Consider the following 19,354-nt stretch of genomic DNA (forward strand, 5'->3'; position numbering starts at 1 on the left):
ACCCTTCCACTCTGCTAAGCACATTAAAGTCCTGGGTCTCTTCCACAACCAAATTCTAGCCACCCCCAATTCTAGAACACCTCATCTTTCGCCTTGCGACTTGCCAACCATATGGAAACAATGTGTTGATTTAATCAGTTTCCTCATCTCCCCTCCCCCCACCTCTTCCCAGATCCAACCCTCCAACTCAGCACTGCCCTCTTGAATTGTCCTACCCATCCATCTTCCTTCCCACCTATCTGTTCCACCCTTCATTCCAACCTATCACCATTAGCTCCCACCTTTATCTACCTATCACATTCCCAGCTACCTTGCCCCAGCCCCACCCCTCTCCCATTTATCTCCCAGCCCCCTTAGGCCTCCCCTTCCCCCCACATTCCTGATGAAGAGCTTCTGCTTGAAACGTTGATTCTCCTGCTCCTTGGATGCTGTCTGATCGGCTGTGCTTTTCCAGCACCACATTTGTTGACTCTGATCTCCAGCATCTGCAGTTCTCACTTTCTCCCCATTCTCCACAGATGTTGAGTATTTCCAGCATTTTCTGTTTCTGTGTTATCAAAGGTCCTGGATGACTTTATTAGAATATTAAAGATACCTTGGCAAAAGGACAAGGAGGTCTCCCAGATATTAACACCACTACCACTGAAAAGAGGCTTGCTCATCTCAATGCTGTTTGTAAAATCTCACTGAATGTCGAGTACACCCACACCCCACTACTTTCACCCATTGTTTATCACGTAGTCTCCAAAACGAATAGTCCACAGGCTGGATTTAACACCCCTCCTCTGGTGGGACTAGGGATGGAGTGCCCACCTATCCATCCCATCCTGTATAGCCATAGGCATGAACAGAAGAGGAAGGTGGATGGGCTGGGGGGTCACATTGAACACCACACCCATCAATGGGCCAATTCAGACCCTTGAGTGGGAAATTGACTCCCACTTAGTGGGCCTCATCCCCCTGCAGCTGCAAGAGCTCCTCTGGTGGTGTGACAGTGTCCCTACCTGCAAACCAGGAGGCCCATATTCAAGTCTCACCTGCTTCAGAAGTCTGGAGTAACATCTCTGAAAAAGGTTGATGGGAAAATATCCCCCACTACTTCTGAGTAGAGGTAGAACCAGAGGTGGAACAGACCCATGCTCAAGCCAAGCAGCAAAGTGCAGCAGCTCTCCCTATTGGACTGAAGAAGTTTCTACCTCAACAAACCCCAGGGGGCATTAGAGAGTGACCAGCCTCTGAACTGGCTGACAGCTCTTTGAGTCGAGAGTGTGGTGCTGCAAAAGCACAGCAGGTCAGGCAACATCAAAGGAGCAGCAGAATCAACGTTTCGGGCATTAACCTAGCTCTTTAAGACAGGACATACTATTTCTGTTGAAGGTCCAAAAACCTGCCTTAACTTAATCAACAACCAATTGGCCACTTTATTTGGGGGTGTGGTGGTGGAATGGAGTGCCTTGGTCCTTGAGGCAGGGTGGTAGGCCATTAAATCAGGTTGTCTACGCATGTGATGTGCTTTAAGGTATCCTGAGTGAAGCAATAAGTGCTATGTGTGTTTGCAAATTGTCTTTGCTCTGCTTATGAGATACTTTAGTTCATTATCTGAAATTGTTCGTTCCACAATCTATAACCTTGAGTACCTTAGAATTCACTTTGAATTCAAAATGCACTTTCCAAAACCAAGGTTAGTAGCTTATCAATGTGGGTGGGTTCTATTTTAGTAGACACACTAAGAAAATTTCACATGCCCAACTTCAGTCTTCACTGTAATTCAATACCTAAATATAGCCACAAGAAATTTCTAATGGTCACAATTAGATTTTACTGAGACGTCCAGCGACAACATTGAATTTTCATGTTATCACATCACACAAACATATCTTAGCTAGTGGTTGCAAGTGCAATTTTAACTCACTGCATTCAATACAAAGTTCCATATTTTAAATTAGTAAAAAATAGTCTTTTAATTTCCATCATGATTTAATAAGTCGGAGTTCTAACAATATAAAAGTAGGGAGAGGTAGTATAAATTTAGCAACATAAGGGTAAGGCTGTTTTAACAGTCTGGTGCATCACACAGTAGTATTAGCTTGAAGCTCATCAGATTGGAGACCTTGCAGCTGTGCCAGCTTTACTGACATCTAATTGGCAAAGTTAGTGAACATAAAAACATCAAATATGCAAAACGCACACCTTTATCAAATCACCTATTCACAAATCCTACAGAATCTCACAGGTTTGTCGTTACAGGATATCAAAAAAAATTACTATAGGACGCTACTGAACAAACTATAATTCCTGAATGGATTTACTATCCTTATAGAATGAACCGTACTTTAATATTCAGTGCATAAGCTGTGTCTTCATTCAGGTGTTTATAAATTAAGGGTACAACAAAAACAGTAAGTTCAAAGTTACATGTGGAGATGTGGCAACTTAACAGACTTGGCAATTGCTGTTTGCAATATTAGTGGTCAGACTATTAATTCATTCATACAATATTTCACCATCCACTGTTATAACGGAGATGTCAACCTGTTTGTTTTAAATAGGGTAGAATTTACATTAAATTAGCAGAGAAACATCATGTGAAGATACTAAGGGTAAAATTGCCTGAGATGCCTCATTGTGGAAGGCTTTGGTTTATTTGAAAATCATTGGTTGATTGCAGATAATTTTCCAATAAAACATTTGCTGCACACTTATACTCCCACATTGCACACTTATTTCAAAGCAACATTTATTTTTAAATGGAGAAGCTCTCCCTATTATTCTCCTAGTTTATCTTCATTGGTTTGTCCGGACTCTGTTGCAAATGCAGCCATGAATTAGCCAGACAATACATTTCTGGGCCTCCTTGCAAATGGAACTCGAAATTAAGATCAGCTTTTGGATTAAACTATTAATTCTTTCTATTTATTTGCCCTGGAGATGTCTCTGGCTTCAGCTTCACACTGCCTTGTGGTATTGCAGGAGACACTACGAGTGGAGAATCAAACTCTTTCTACCACCACTCCATGGCACTCTGAGCCAATACCTTGACATTCTGTCATTCAGCCATCATTTCTATGATAGGTCAATCTGATGATGTAATACGGCACTGTACAGACAAAGACAGTACATAGTACATCATGTTTAAACTTCAGGACCAGTCAGATGGATTATATAATTTTATAGCAATCCAGTGCCTTCCTGTGTAAAGCGAAATATGCAATAGAAATTTCTAACATTGACTCCTTGGGGATACAAAAGCTGCTATTTTCATACTGTAACCCCCTCACTAATATTCACTCTGGAAGATGCCCACTACTGCACTTAAGAGTGAACAACCAGTAAAAAATACATGTACCTGAAGTGCATTATGAGCATTCAAACTTTCTCCGTAGCAATTCACCACACAAAGAGCTGACTGATTTGAACACTCAATCAGCATGAATATACATTACACGACATAATAACAGAGTCAGGTACTGTGCATGATGCTGTACACAATCCTCTAAATATTTATACAGGTACAGAAATACATTTATGTGTACCAATAGGCAGAAATAGTTGCATTGCTGATAACATGCATATGGTACTGAACACAAGTTGAATGAGTAAAGGAAGCTGCAAAACTCAATTTGTGATTGACAAAAAAAAACTTTCACTGCCTAGTGCAATAATCTCAGGTAAACTGTTCAAAGTTGCATTCTTAACAGTGGGATGCATGAAGTGAAAGTATCACCAGATAGATAATAAGCAAGATATGAATCGATGAACTTAAGATACATGGTTTTAGCACTTTTGCAAAGTGCATGTTGTCTATGATTTGCTCCAAAATATTGCAATTCTTTGTACCAATGTAACTGTATCACAGTGAGAGTTAACGTCTGGCAATTTAGGATAATAGTTTGGCAGGTACGTCTTTGCATACTAAAGATTTCACTATATTTGAATATGATAAAATAATTAGAAGATAAAACATATAGTGCAATTTGCATTGTTACAAGTATTTAAATGCAGGCTGGGAAAATATTGTTAGTTTCCTACAAAATTCTTCAAATTACAGTTTCCTCTTCAAATGCTCACTCCTCTCCTGGAGGTCTACTCTATTAACATAATATGCACATTCTCTTACATCGAGGAAGTAACACTGTACCAGTTCAACTGTGGCCTTACAGAATAGGGTGTCAGGCAGCTTACATTTAGTTATATTTAGTAACAGTGCCAAGATTCCAGGAGGTGAATGCTTCACTAACCACACAATACACATTAAGTGGAACATGCATGGAAGGAACAATTACTTTGGACCTATGGTTCCCAATGCTTCCCCACCACGAGAAATGTTCTTCACTGCATTGCCAGGTTTGTTCAACATTAACTGATCATTCTGTTATCGTTGTATCATGTGATGATCAGGATTAACTTAGATTGCTTTTCTCATTCAGCAATTCCCATGTTCCCATCCACCGAAGATTCCATTGATCCAGGTACCAGTTTGGATATCCTGATATCAAGCAATGCTGCTGAGTAAAGCAGCTGCTGCACAAAGACTCAAGAGGATAGACACACATACACACGCACACACACAGTCACACACACACAGACACAGACACATACACACAGACACAGACACACACTCCGACTTACTTGGAATCAAGAAACAAGTACATAAAACCAAAATTTGAAATGCTAAGCAAACCCAATAACAGATTATATCTATCATGAGAGATATCTGATCAAATGTTAACTTAGGTATCCATAATATATATTTCCCACATTTTACCGAGTCTTTGTATATTTTGTTTGAACAATAATGTAATTAAATTACAGAATGATAAATCATTACAAAATGTTAAGCTAAAATTACAAGCATACAAATAACTTTTTACACCTGATCCAAAACATTTTTAATGCTGCAGAATTCTCTTTGAAGACAGCAAAACACTTCTGGATCAATTGAAATTAAATGTAGTTGAAAAATGTTTGTCAGAAGGAGCCAACTTTCTCCCCCTTTCTTAGTTTTGCTGAACATACATCGCACTCTGTCATAAAGCACCTCCTGAACCCTAAACAAATGCAGCAAGTTAATTACAAGCACAATGCTTTAACTATGATCACCTACCAGGGCACAAATAAAATTGACACTTATTTCCTAGACTGGCCCAGTCAAGTGGATCCAAAACATGACATGAAGGAACATGGTCTTGCAATCATCCCGTCAGGAATCTGCGTTGTACTTTTTGTGTGATTACCAGCACTCTCAGCCCCTCACCAGAATTTGTGCCATCAGACATTAGATGTAGTATTCTGAGGAAACCCTACTTTTGAGAAAAAAAACAACAGAACATTAAGTTGACCTACGTTTCATCAACACAGGATTCTAACTTATTGTCAATCAACATTATGGACAGTCTATTGTTTGTCCAAAAACTAGCAGCTATGAGGATTCCAGGTATGACTTGAAGGTCTCATGTGGAAGGTTACTTGATTATTTGTGGCATGTCACTCCATGCTTTCGCCTTTTTCTTGGCAAGTTCCATCCACGACGGCTGACTGGATGAGGAAGAAGCTTTATCTTTGTTGTGCTGATCTCTCCAATCTTTGTCATTAGTTTTCTGTGACGATGCCGATGAATGCTTATTTACTGCAAGTAAAGTAACAATTAATAACAACTTGTATACTTGCCATTAAAAAAGGATATACAGCCATTCACAGAGGCTGACAAGTTTAAAGTGCCTTTTCCTATTTAGCTTTTCCCCTGAACAGCCAGTCGGTAGTTCATGCCTGAGAATGGGGAAAAATTCAATTATGGACCAAGTGTGGGCCATGAGGTGCAGTGGAAACATTAATCCAGGGCTGTGTCAGTTTTTTCCTCCAAGGTGATCAAGAGAGGCTTTCAGTAGGATGGTGTGGATGGAAGAACATCCATGGTGATGCAGGAGGAGGAGATGTCTTAAGGTGCCCCCGGTGAGTGAGTTGGAAGTGCCACGGGCAGGTTCGGTTAGTAGTTTGAGAGGATCAGATGGGTAAGACTGTTGAGTGGACATGTTGCATACAACATTGAGAGTCTTAGTGAGATGGGTGTGCAGTGGCATAGTTAGTGTGAGTGGTGGCTCTGTGGGCGTGAGGTAGCAGAGAGAAGATGGTGCTACTTGCCCTTGTGGAATGCAGAATGTCATTCACCTGCTCCCTGCACTGCTGTGTCTTGTGTTTCACCCAGGAGACTTCACTGACCCGAGCAGCTATCTCGCTGTAGGCTTGCTGGGGCAGATGGTGGAGTCTCCTTTGCTGGTCAGCAGGATCCAGCACTGCCCTCCTCTCCGATCACCCTGTCCACCAGCACTTCCAAGTCTCTGTGGGCGAACTGACGAGGTAACTTTCTGTTCTGGGCCAAGACCTGAATGCAGAGGCTCAGTGCCACAGTGTGAGGGACATTTCTTGGCTTGCAACATTTGAGGTGGTGCATAGCTAGGGTTCAAACACAGCGCCAACTCTTGTGTGTCACAATCTCCAAGCAGTGGTGAGCACCTTTGACATGGGTATCATGCAATGAAGTCACTAAGTCATTAATTGTCAATAAATAGAAACAATGTATAAGTGAAAGGGGAAAAGGAAGGAAAATTGCAATAAGTCATGATTGTCATTTAGACAGCCAGTGCAGACATGATGGGCTGACTCACCTCCTTCTCTGCCATAACATTTCTGAACCTTGGCACAGTACAATCCAGTTGTAATAATTAATGAGATGAAGGGCAGAATATTGCTGTCAGTTACAGCGTACCTGGCACCATGGATCTCATTTAGGAATACAACTTATATCACAATTGAAACATTTTCACAGTATTCACCCTGTCATTCCCCTCGTAAGTTTGAATGTTTCTCCTACTCTCCAGAGAATATGGAGCCAATTTCTCATCCAAGGATAACCCTCTCATCCCAGGGACTAACCTGGTGAAATTTCATTGCCTTGTTTTTTTTTTAGATTACTTACAGTGTGGAAACAGGCCCTTCGGCCCAACAAGTCCACACCGCCCCGCCGAAGCGCAACCCACCCATACCCCTACATCTACCCCTTACCTAACACTACGGGCAATTTAGCATGGCCAATTCACCTGACCTGCACATCTTTGGAGTGTGGGAGGAAACCGGAGCACCCGGAGGAAACCCACACAGACACAGGGAGAATGTGCAAACTCCACACAGAGAGTCGCCTGAGGCGGGAATTGAACCCGGGTCTCTGGCGCTGTGAGGCAACAGTGCTAACCACTGTGCCACCGTGCTGCCCACGGTGAAGAGGTTTAAGCCTCTTCACAGTCATTCCTGATTGTGCCATGGTCTATTTGTTGAATGCACTGAATAAATGCAACTTGTTGTCTTTAGGTTTACCTGTCACAGGACTGGGAATCGGAGAAACATTCTGGTGAGGCTCCGCAACACTTGACTTCAGCTCCAGTTTGCATTCTTGAGGTTTGCAAGATGATGATGACTTATGGTGATTGCTTTTCAGTTCAGTTGATGACTTTAAGGTCTCCTAATAATGAAAAGGTTGTAAGCTTTTAATGGAATTTGCAGTTTTATACAGCAAAGTCATAAATTGTGTACAAAAACATAAAAACAGAAATGTCTTCTGGTGTAACACTATTCAGAACTATGCTGAAAGTCAACTCTTCCTCTCCCCAGACACTGCCAGGTCTGCTGAGTTATCCCGCATTTTGGCTTTTCTTTAGACATCCCCGCATCAATAGTATTTTGCTTTTGGAGAACTATATTATTGTTGTATTAAAAGAATAAATACTCTCCATAACAAAGAACAAGCAACTATCACCTGAAATCAGTGTGATATAAAGTGCATATTATACAATACTTATATACCTGTGATGTTAATGGCACAGAATGAGGCCAGTTGACCTATTGTGCCCTTGCCAGCCAATAAAGATCTGACTACATTAATCTCATTTTCCAGTTCTTGGTCCACAGACCTGGAGACTATGGCAACGCAAGTGTCTAAATATTGCTTAAATGTTATGAGAGTTTTGATACAACCACTCTTTCAAGCAATGAGTTTCAGACTCTCACTACCCTCTGAGTGAAAATAATTCTCCTCAACTCTACGCTGAGTCTTCCATCTCATACCTTAAATCTATGCCGCCTGGTTACTGACCCCATAATTAACAGAAAAAGTGCCTTCCTATCCAACCTATCTATGCCCCACATAATCTTACACATCTCTATCATGACTTCTCTGAACTTTGCTGTTTCCAAGGAACACAACTGCAGCCTATCCAAACTTTCCTCATTGCTCAAATACTCCAATCCAGGCCACATCCTGGGAAATCTTCTCTGCAGCCACTCTAGTGCGAACACATCCTTCATATACTGTGTGACCAGAGCTGCATACAATACTCCAGTCTGGCTAACAAGGGTGTTAAACAGTTGCTGCATAATCGCCTTGCTCTCATATTCTATGCCTTGGCCAATAAAGGCAAGTACCACATATGCCATCTTAACCACACTCTCTACCTGCCCTTCCACTTACAGGGATCAGTGGATATGCACACCAAAGTCCCTCAGATCTTCACTACTTTCCAGGATCCTAAATTCATAGTGCAATCCCTTGCCTTATTATGCCTGCCCAAATGTATTATCTAACACCTTTCCAGCTGAATTCCATTTGTCACTGCTCTGTCCAGCTGCCCAGTCCACCAATATCCTCCTGCAGCTTACACCTGTCCTCCTCACTGCTCATCTGCAAATTTTTTGATCATACGCCCAACACGTAAGTCCCAATCATTACTGTCCACCACAAACAACAAAGGCCCAACACCAGTTCCTACAGCACCCCACTAGAGTTCCAATCACAGAACCATTCCTCTACCAAATGCTCACAAATTTTGGATTCAATGTACACTATGCCTTTGCCATGGGGTCTTAAACTGCCATGACGGACCCTATCAAAAGCCTTGCTGAAGTTCATGTAGACCACATCAAACACATTGCCCTCATCAACATTCTCAGTTACCTCATCAAAAAAATCCAAACAAATTTGTCAAACACAACCCTCCATTAACAAATTCTTGCTGATTATCCCAGATTAATCTGTGCCTCCAGGTGCAAATGTATTCTGTACTTCAGAATTCTTTTTAATAAGTTTCCCACCAGATTGGGTGGCCTGTAATTTCTTGGTCTATCCCTTCCTCCATTTTTAAATAATGGGACAACAATAGCAATTCTCCCACCTTTGATACCTCACCTGCAGCCACAGTGGATTTGTAAATTACTGTCAGGACTCCTGAGATCTCCTCCCCTGCCTCTCTAACTAGCCTGATACATCTCTCATCCTGGATAGCATGGTGGCTCAGTGGTTGGCACTGCTACCTCACAGCGCCAGGGACCCAGGTTTGATTCCAGCCTCGGGAAAACAGTCTGTGTGGAGTTTACATGTTCTCCCCGTGTCTGTGTGGGTTTCCTCTGGGTGATCCGGTTTCCTCCCACAGTCCAAATATGTGCAGGTTAAGTGGATTGGCCATGAGAAATGCAGGGTTACAGGGATAGGATAAGGAGGTGTGTCTGGGTGGGATGTTCTTCAGAGGGTCAGTGTAGACTTAATGGGCTGAATGGCCTGCTTCCACGCTGTTGGGATTGTATGATCCTAAATATAGATTTATCCATTTTTAAGGCTTTTAAACACTCTCGCACTGTCTCACTCTCTCTATGGTAATTTTATTTCGTATTTTTCATTGTCCTCCACCTTGATATCTATACCTGCGCCATCATTTTTCATTGTGAAGACTGACATAAAGCATTCATGGAGGACTGTGCCCGTGGTTTCCAGCTCCACGTACACATTACCTCTATAGTCCCTAAGGGGTAATGGTTCTGTTATTCTTTATACTATCTATAAAAGAACCCATTGGTGTTTTCCTTTATTCTGCCCACCATTACTTTCTTATGCACTCTCTTTGCTTTTGTAATTTCCTCTTTCATGTTCTTCCTGTACTTCACTGTAGCGCCTCTACAATATTGAGTCCTCAGTAAATGCCATAAGCGTCTCCTCTTTTTAAAATCCTAACCTTTAACATCCAGGCTCCTTCAGTCTTGGTCTCACCCCTGTCTTTACAGAAATGTATTTGCCTGTACTCTCGCTAGTTTCTCCACAAATGCCTCTCACTACTTAGACAGTTTTATCTGCAAGTAGCTGTTTCTAGTCCACTGAGCCAAATCAAATCTTATCAAAATTTGCCTTTCCTCCAAATTAGAACCTTTTATTCATGCTCTATCTTTATCATTCTCCATAAACTATTCTAAATTTAAGGAGTTATAATCACTGTCTACTGATGCGTGTTCCACCTACCCAGTCTGATTTCGAATCTTAGGTCCAGAACTACCTGCTTGTTTTGATTTCTATATATTAGTTAAAAATGTTCCGTTGGATGCAATCTAAGAATTTTGCTCCCTCCTTTCATAAATCTATCCCAGTTAATATTTGGTTCTTAAAAACTCCTATTACTGTTTTCTTATTTTTACACTCCTTTGAAATTTGATCCTCTGTTTCTTCCTGACTCGGCAGCAAGAGTATACACCTAACAGTGTGTTTGCCCATTTAGTGTTTTTGGTTTCTACCTATATGGCCTCTTTTATGTGACTAATATCCATGGACCACATGCTCTTTTACAATAGTTATCACAGCAATGTTAAACAAATGCATTAAGTGTTCATACAGCACTATTTCATCCAGTAGTTTCTATTCTTAATTTCAGAATCTAGAGGCTGCATGATGTACAGGATTTCTATGTTCAATGTGATTAGGCATTTATTAAAAGAAAGGACTTGCTGTGTATTAGATTCTTGACCATTCTCCCATCAGGCTCTCCCTGTCTACAGCAAGTTATAATGCCCTGTGACACAGCACCCCTGAACAAAACATAAACATACAGATAACATATTCTGTTTGTAAGCAACCTGCAAGGAATCAAACACTTAAGGATAGGCGAAGAGCCACCATAGGACAATAATAAGCCTGCTTGAGAGATAATGGTGAAAGTTAGGAAGTTTCATGAGCAGATCATCATGAGGTGGAGGAATGACCTCAGTTGGTGGGATCATCCATAACATACTGTAAGGTGTGTGTGTGCGTGCGCGTACCTTTTGCATAAATACATCATTAATCCCACATACCAAATGGTCTCTCAGCATCTAATTAAGGATTAAACCAAAGTCACATTAATTTGTTGGTATTTCTGGCAGCAACTTTTTTAAACAGTATGAGAGGTAGCCCCTGGATAAAGGGGACTTGGTTGCATTGTGAGAGTTTTACAGTTGGACAGATAAAATACTAAAAAGCATTATTTGATTTAAAAGAATCAGGAATACTTTTTTTTGCTTAGGTGGAAACCTGAGAGTTTGTAATGCTTTGTGGTTTCAGCTAAAAAAGTCATGTTTGGAGTTAGAAGTAATTACAGTTTCTCCTGAAGAAAGGAGATAGTTCAGAACAGTTAGGAAATTAATAACCTCAGTGTAAGGATTTTAGTTGAACATTCTGACCAGGTGTGTTTAGTTAGAACCCTGAAAGGATTATTTGAAGCTGAGAAAGTATAAGATAAGTTGTGTGAGCCATTAAGAAAAAGGCTATTAAACTCTTAAGATCAGGAATCAAAAGATTCAAACAAGTCAAACATACAAAAGTGAGAGAGAAGGAAACTCTCTCTGTTATTTGGATACTGTAAAATGATGCTGTTGGGATATGTGGGATTATCTTTTACTGTGTGCTTTGAATCTTTTCACTTATAAAGTAAATAGTTTGGTTTACTCTATTTCTGTTTTATTTAATTTTGCATAATAAACTTTTTGTTTATTGTTAAATCCAAATCTGCAGCATTGCGGACTTGTGATTCTGTGAAAGCCCACCTTATTAAATAAAATAAAAGTAAACAATGATCTAAGAAACTAGATTTCAGTCCAAGACTTGACACCCAAAATAACATCAGCTGGGATCATAACAATAACTAGAAGAAATGCATTTGCATAGCCCAAAGCCATGCTGCAGTATAAAGATAGAACACTCTCCTTCTAAAACTTAGAGTTCCTTGATACTATGAAAGTTCAGAGCCTGATAATAATGGTCAATCACCTTGAGATAACCAGGTTGTATTAATCATGTTCAGTTAATATAATATCATAGAAAAATCATATAAGAATAACAGTGGTATAATAATACAGTCTTTATTATGTTCAGGCTTCCTGTTTAAAGTACCTGGGCTACAATCACACAGAAGTTATTGAAAGGCTAACAACCAATTGTGATGTTAAGAGATCCCAGCTGATGGCAATAGTTGGACACGTCAGATTCCGGAATGAAACCTGTCTTGATAGATCAGATGTTTAATTTTTATAGTTGGTTATTATGGTGGTGAATCACTGAAATGTATTCACATAAATCTGCAGATTTTCTTTAACAACAGAACACAAATGTGTTAAACAAACAGCATAAAAATATCAAAGCTATATATAAACATAAGACAATTAGGAAAATTTTAACAAAAACTGTGAAAAAAATTTCAACTTGTCCTTCGGTGCTGCCCCTTTACTCCATTCCAGAGAAATTTTACTCTGATTTTAATGGTAAACTTTTGTTAACTAACTCCACCCTCTGTGTTTTTCCTTGGACTGTGGAAACAGTTTCACGATCCCTTTCCAAGTCCTCTGGCATAAATCTTTCATAAATCTGATGGTCTAAACTTTTTAAAGTTTAACAACTTGACAATTTCAATCCAAGCTATTAAAATGCAGAAGCTCCACAAATGAAAACACTTTGGCTCCCCTAAAATGTACGTCTTGTTTGGAACAAGCTTGAAGGGCCGAATGGGCCACTCCTGCTAAAGAAACTGTCCTCTTTTCTGATCTGAGCTCTCAGTTTTTCTGAACTGAGACCTTGAGCCTTCTATTCTGAAGTCAAAACTAATCTAATGGCTTTCTGGTCTGTTGTAAATTCAGCAGTGAAAACCTTATATGTATTATCAGTGTAGGGGTCCTATCAGGCAGTGACTGCAGTCCCTTGATTTCCTAGCATTGACGTACTTAGCGCACTCTTCCAAATTGCTTTCTGACCTGTTTAAAAAATGACCTTCATAGAGCTGACTCATATCCATCTATTTCTCAATTAAATCCAAATTCCAAAACACAACATATCGTATTTCCATCACAGTTGAATTAGTAATTACAGGAGGAAGTGCACAAACGCTGCTCATTTCATTACTGTGGGAAATAAGGCCTACTTTTCAACCACTCCCTTCAACTGCTTGGCAACAGTTGATGTAAATCAAATTCCTCCCACATAGTGTTCCTAATTATAAGCTCTATTTAGGTGTCAGTAAATAATTGTGCTGTAACAAATTGTGCAGTATAAATGAGAGCTGCATTCTTCAATTGACTACCAACCTCAGGCTGCTTTTCATTAAAAATTATTGTTAGGAAGCCAGAATCCCTAGTTTAGTGAAAACAAGTCTTTTGATATGCTGAAAAGTTCAAGGAGGAAAGGATATTAATCTTACTGTCCTCATTACATTCTGCTGCAGCGGTGCCTCAAAGCCTGGGAGACACACATGTACTGCTGAAAATGTTAAACATTTGAATCTTGTTGGGCTGACACTTGCAAACAGTCTCTGTTTGCCAGAAGTTAATCTTGCTTGAGCTGCTCAGTTTATAAAGATCAGCAGTGTTGGAAATATTTTGACTCTGTGATGAATTATTAAAAGCTTGCCAAATCTTAAATCACTGTCGTGTGGATGGATTTCCACTCTGCTGCAAATTGACAGTGGCACTGACTTTATCTCTTTGCATGGCAGATATCTTTTTGTGGGGAGCATAAATTAATGGGCATGTCTGGAGTAGGCTTCACTTTTAATTGATAGCAGCCGCATAAATGAGGTCAAGGTAGTCAACTCAAATTACCGCGATGCCAAGACTCTGGTCAGATTTGATAGCACTCCTACTGTCTGGGTTATGGTCCTTTTATTTTCTAATGATAAGTGGTACATGTTGAAAAGGCAAAGAACATTTGGGAGGCTGCAGGTACTGTAAGAGGTGTATAAATATAATGCATGCACAAAATATACCCATTTGCTGCCATTTGTTTACGGTATATGGGCATTTGTTGCCCATTCCTGAATGCCCTTGCTCAGAGGGCAGCTAAGAGTTAACCACATTTTGACAATAAAAGCTAAATACTATGGATGCTGGAATTCAAAAACAAACACAGAAATTGCTAAACAACCTCAGCAGGTCTGGCAGCATCTGTGGAGAAAGCAACAGAGTTAACACTTCAAGTCAGGTATGATTCTTCTTCAGACTCTCCTGAACAAGACTCAAACCAGATTCAAAACATTAATTCTACATCTCTCTTCACAGATGCTGCCATTCATTGCAAGTGAAATGTAGGCCAGCTGGGGTAAGAATGGCTGATTTCCTTCTCTAAAGTGCAACAGTGAACCAAATGGGCCTCCACAACAATCAATGTTGATTATTATAAATATTAGCTTTGCTTTTGAGATGCACGAGTTAAATTCAAATTTGATGAATTGTCATGGTGGGATTTGAACCCATGTTGGGGAGCTTTGGCCTTTGCAGTGGATCATTATGTAACATTAGCACATGCCAGCCTGCTTCATCCATTGTTTGACTTAATCTATGAACATATAAAATCTTATCCACAAAGTTTATCCCATACAAATCCCGTGCAGTCATTCTCATAGTTGTTTTCTTCACAACCCTGCCATTTAACAATCTTTAATTGTCTTTCATGGGAGGATAGCATCATTGCTTAGAACAGGTTCTTCTATTTATATCAGGATCTGCTTCTGCATCAATCTTTTGAATTTACATTTTAAATAAAATGAATTAAAGACTAGAAAGTCTGTGTATTATTGGCTCAGTCTATTTGTGCACATTATTAGATGAGGAGAAATGACCACTTTATGCTGATGAGAACAGTAAAATTACTGGTTCCTACAGGAAAACATACATTTATGAGCATCTCAGGAACCTGGTTCTCCGTCTAAAATGTAAAACAAAGGAATATAATTGAAAATGACAACTGCTGTTTACCCATAAGGAATAATTTTATAAATATGAGCTGATGGTGAGAAACCTTGCCTATTTCTTTTTTAATGTTGGTCAAAATGTTCTTATGGTGTTGTTGAAAAAAGGTACATTTTGTCAAAGCTTTTCATCTTGTTCTCACCAGAACAACTTGCAAGAATACCAATTTAAGGGGAAACCAACATATCCACTGTACTGAGAGGAAAGTCTAATCAGACAAGGTTTATTTCCTACTGGTTAATCTTTATATGGCTAGCTTTGATGTTCTCTAATTCATTTATCATGAGGGGCATGGATAGGGCAAATAAGTAAAGTCTTTTTCCTATGGTGGGGGAATCCAAAATTCGAGGGTATTGGTTTAAGGTGAGAGGATAAAGATTTAAAAGGTACCTGAGGAATAACTTTTTTCACATAAGAGGGTGATGTGTGTATGGAACCAGCTGCCAGAGCAAGTGGTGGATGTGGGTATGATTGCAACACTTAGCAAGTATCTGGATGGATACCTGAATAGAAAAGGGTTTGGAGGGATATGGGCCAAATTCTGGCAAATGGGGCTTGTCAAATTGGGATGTCTGGTTGGCATGGTCGAGTTAGACCAATGAGTCTGTTTCCATGCTGTATGACTCTGTGACTTGCATTAAACATTTAAAGTTTTCATATCAGAAATACAAATTTAATAATCACTTTCTCACCTACGTTAGGCAGAATTCCTTATGGGAATATTCAAACTGAGCTTAATTAGTTTGAATTCTTTTTTAGTGTGGTACATTGCTCATTATTGTTCATATTATATTTAAACAGTCACTCAACTGGAACCAAGAACTGAAAACAAAATCATAACATGCAAAACTTTAGGAGTCCAGGATTCAACATCTTGGCCACAGATTCCTAACAAGAAACTTTTATAGTATTGATTTTGTCCTTAAGATTAATGAAGAACATCAGTCTAATCTTTATTTGGTGTACTGAACCAATTTCAGAATGGAGTGATTGATGATCAGTATAATGTGGTGTGTATATAAAAGAGGAATGAAGGAGACAGCACTACACAACTTTACCTTATCCACTCCTTTACCATCGGCAGTAGCTTTGGTTTCCTGGGCTGGCATTTTATCTTGCTTGCCGAAATGCTGCACCTGATACCCTTTCTGTTTTTGCCTAGCCATGGTGACCCAAGCTGGCACAGAAGAAGCTTCAGTGGATGATCCATTGTCTTGGATGTGTTTGTCAAAAAGTTGCCCTTTTTCTGTGGAAAGACAAGAAAGTCAACAATTCCTGTACTAACCCTGTGTACAAGAGAATGTTGGTGAATGAAGAACCATATAAATACAGACAATTGAAAGAATATAAATGTCAAAATAGTTCTGATTCTTTGGATTTATTTCATTGCCACCAATTTTGTACTTATAATCATGTTGACTGACATTACATTGGAAGCTATGTTGATTAGCAAAGCAATGGCTGAGTGTGTTGCAGGGTCATAGTGACAAATTTCAACCAGTTCCGAGATGATCTGGGCCATATATATCTGAGGCCACCCATAATCAATTGCATGTTATGGTATGAGTCTATTTGAGACATCAAATTGTGTCAAAGGTCATACTTTATTGTGACAAGAACAATGAAAAGGCTTAAACGAACTGATGAAAAGTCATTACCCTGAAATGTAAACACCTTTTCTCTCTAGAGATGCTGCCTAACCTGCTGAATGTTTCCACTTTGTTCTTGTTTTCAGCATCTGCAGTATTTTTATTTTTGATCCATTTTACTCTCCGCTTTATCAATGCACATCAACAGAGGGCTGAGGAGGATTCTGGGAGAAAATGGCTTGCTCATCATAACCAAGAAGGGGACAGCGGATGGCCTAGTGTCAAACTACAGGAAAGATGGCAGGAGAATGGGTGACTTCATCAAAAGGAAAAGAGACAGAAAGTCTAGGAAACTAAAAACTCCTTGGAGATGTCTAACACTATGAAATTTTCAATACCTATATAGTTAACAATACAACTGAGTTCATAAAATCCCTCCAATGTTTGGGGTGGCATGATGGCTCAGTGATTAACGCTGCTGCCTCACAGCACCAGGGACCCAGGTTTGATTCCCGCCTTGGGTGACTGTCTGTGTGGAGTTTGCACATTCTCCCCGTGTCTGCGTGGGTTTCCTCCCACTATCCAAAGATTGGCAGGTTAGGTGAATTAGGCAAAAGTGAGGGCTGCAGATGCTGAAGATCAGAGTCTAGATTAGAGTGGTGCAGGAAAGGGACAGCAGGTCAGGCAGCATCCGAGGAGCAGGAAAATCAATGTTTCAGGCAAAAGCCCTTCATCAGGAATGAAGCTAGGTTAGATGAATTGGCCATTAGTCAGGGGTAAATATAGGGTTTCTCTTCGGACGGTCGGTGTGGACTTGTTGAACCGAAGGGCCTATTTCCATACTGTAGGGAATCTAAAAAATGTAGAAACGGGCTATTTGGCCCAGCAAGTCCACAGTGACCCACCAAAGACTAACCTACCTAGACCCATTCCTCTACATTTACCCCTGACTAATGTACCTAACCTACACATCCCTGAACACTATGGGCAATTTAGCACAGCCAGTTCACCTAACCAGCACATCTATGGATAGTGGGAGAAAACCCAGGAAGAAGGTACAAACTCCACACAGATAGTCACCCAAGGCTGGAATCAAACTTGGGTCCCTGGCTTGGTGAGGCAACAGTGTTAACCACTGAGCCACTGTACCAGGTTAGGGTTGGATGACTTTGAGGGAAAACCACAAAATCATGGTGCCCAAAGCTTTTCCATTTAAATAGTAATCAGCTCATCTATTCTTCTTGCCAAAACGGGTAAGGGAATTAAAGAATGGGATATGTAAGGTGCGCATAAGGAGGAATAGCTGCGAAAGCAAAAAGTAATTTTTCAAAACTATTTCTTGGAATTTGAACATCAACTGCAGGACCTGGATTTGTTGCCCATTTCTAACTGCCCTTGAAAAGTCACCATGATGTGGTGGTGCTGGTGTTGGAACTGGGGTGGACAAAGTCAGAAGTCACACGACACCAGGTTATAGTTCAACAAGTGACTTCATCTGTTGAAGGAGCAGTGCTCTGAAAGATTGAGATTTCAATAAAACCTATTGGACTATAACCTGATGTCGTGTGACTTCTAAGCTTGAAAAGGTGGCAGCGAAATGCCCTCTTGGGTCAGTGCAGACCATGTGGCATACATACATTCATACATCCACATGCTATGAGGCAAGGAATAAGGCTGAGCACAAACAAGGAAATGCTGTTTAGGAATCAGTTCTGTTCAGGCTATGGGAACATTATCTGTGGACTGCAACCAGCCAACATTAAGCAATGCAGAATGTAATGTTTTATGTGATATTCTGGAATGTTGCTCATTTAGATTAGATTACATTACAGTGTGGAAACAGACCCTTCGACCCAACAAGTCCACACCGACCCGCCGAAGCGCAACCCACCCATACCCCTACATTTACCCCTTACCTAACACTACGGGCAATCTAGCATGGCCAATTCACCTGACCTGCACATCTTTGGACAGTGGGAGGAAACCGGAGCACCTGGAGGAAGCCCACACAGACACAGGGAGAACGTGCAAACTCCACACAGTCAGTCGCCTGAGGCGGGAATTGAACCTGGGTCTCAGGCACTGTGAGGCAGCAGTGCTAACCACTGTGCCACTGTGCCGAGGAGCCATGCAGAGGAGCAAATCAGGAGGACAATGTTTGTAAATAAAAAAAGTTAATTATTCATCTCCCTCATGTAGAATACATGAGCAGACAGTGCAGTAGTGGGTCAAACTCTTGAAAACACTCCCTCGTATTGCACAGTCTGTACTAAGGATTGGGCACAGGAGAACAAGTGGCCTGTTATCAGTCGGCCTTTCTAGAGCAGTACATGTTTGTGCTACATCCTCTACTTACAGTCTGTGACTGTGTTTGGCAGGTTTCCCATTTATCTGTCACGCCTACTGGCCAATTGGTACCATTTACTGTCAACCACATGAAAATTATTTTTATGGCCCTAATATATTGTTGCCAGCATTTAAAATGAGTACCAGAAATGTTGTTTTTTCTCTGGAGTTGTGCAGCGTCCATTTGGAACAAGTGAGGACTGCAGATGCTGGAGACCAGAGTTGAAAAGTGTGGTGCTGGAAAAGCGCAGCGGGCCAGGCAGCATCCGAGGAGCCTCATTCCTGAAGAAGGGCTTATGCCCGAAACATCAATTCTCCTGGTCCTCGGATGCTGCCTGGCCTGC

The 19,354-nt window shown here is 40.5% G+C and overlaps 1 protein-coding gene across 5 annotated transcripts in view; it reads right to left on the minus strand.

Moving 5' to 3' along the window:
- Positions 1–1,933: 1,933 nt before the first annotated feature.
- The window catches only part of LOC140481205 (uncharacterized), a 152,733-nt gene continuing 135,312 nt past the window's right edge, over positions 1,934–19,354 (minus strand). For all 5 annotated transcript variants that reach the window (XM_072577036.1, XM_072577037.1, XM_072577038.1 and 2 more), the window contains 3 exons: positions 16,134–16,321; positions 7,369–7,513; positions 1,934–5,626 (listed from right to left, as the gene is read on the minus strand). In XM_072577036.1, the coding sequence (XP_072433137.1) occupies positions 5,463–5,626; positions 7,369–7,513; positions 16,134–16,321 (497 nt within the window). In that variant the 3' untranslated portion in view covers positions 1,934–5,462. The remainder of the gene's footprint in view (positions 5,627–7,368; positions 7,514–16,133; positions 16,322–19,354) is intronic.

This window comes from Chiloscyllium punctatum, chromosome 9 (assembly GCF_047496795.1).
Source record: "Chiloscyllium punctatum isolate Juve2018m chromosome 9, sChiPun1.3, whole genome shotgun sequence".
In the NCBI taxonomy this organism is placed as follows: domain Eukaryota; kingdom Metazoa; phylum Chordata; class Chondrichthyes; order Orectolobiformes; family Hemiscylliidae; genus Chiloscyllium; species Chiloscyllium punctatum.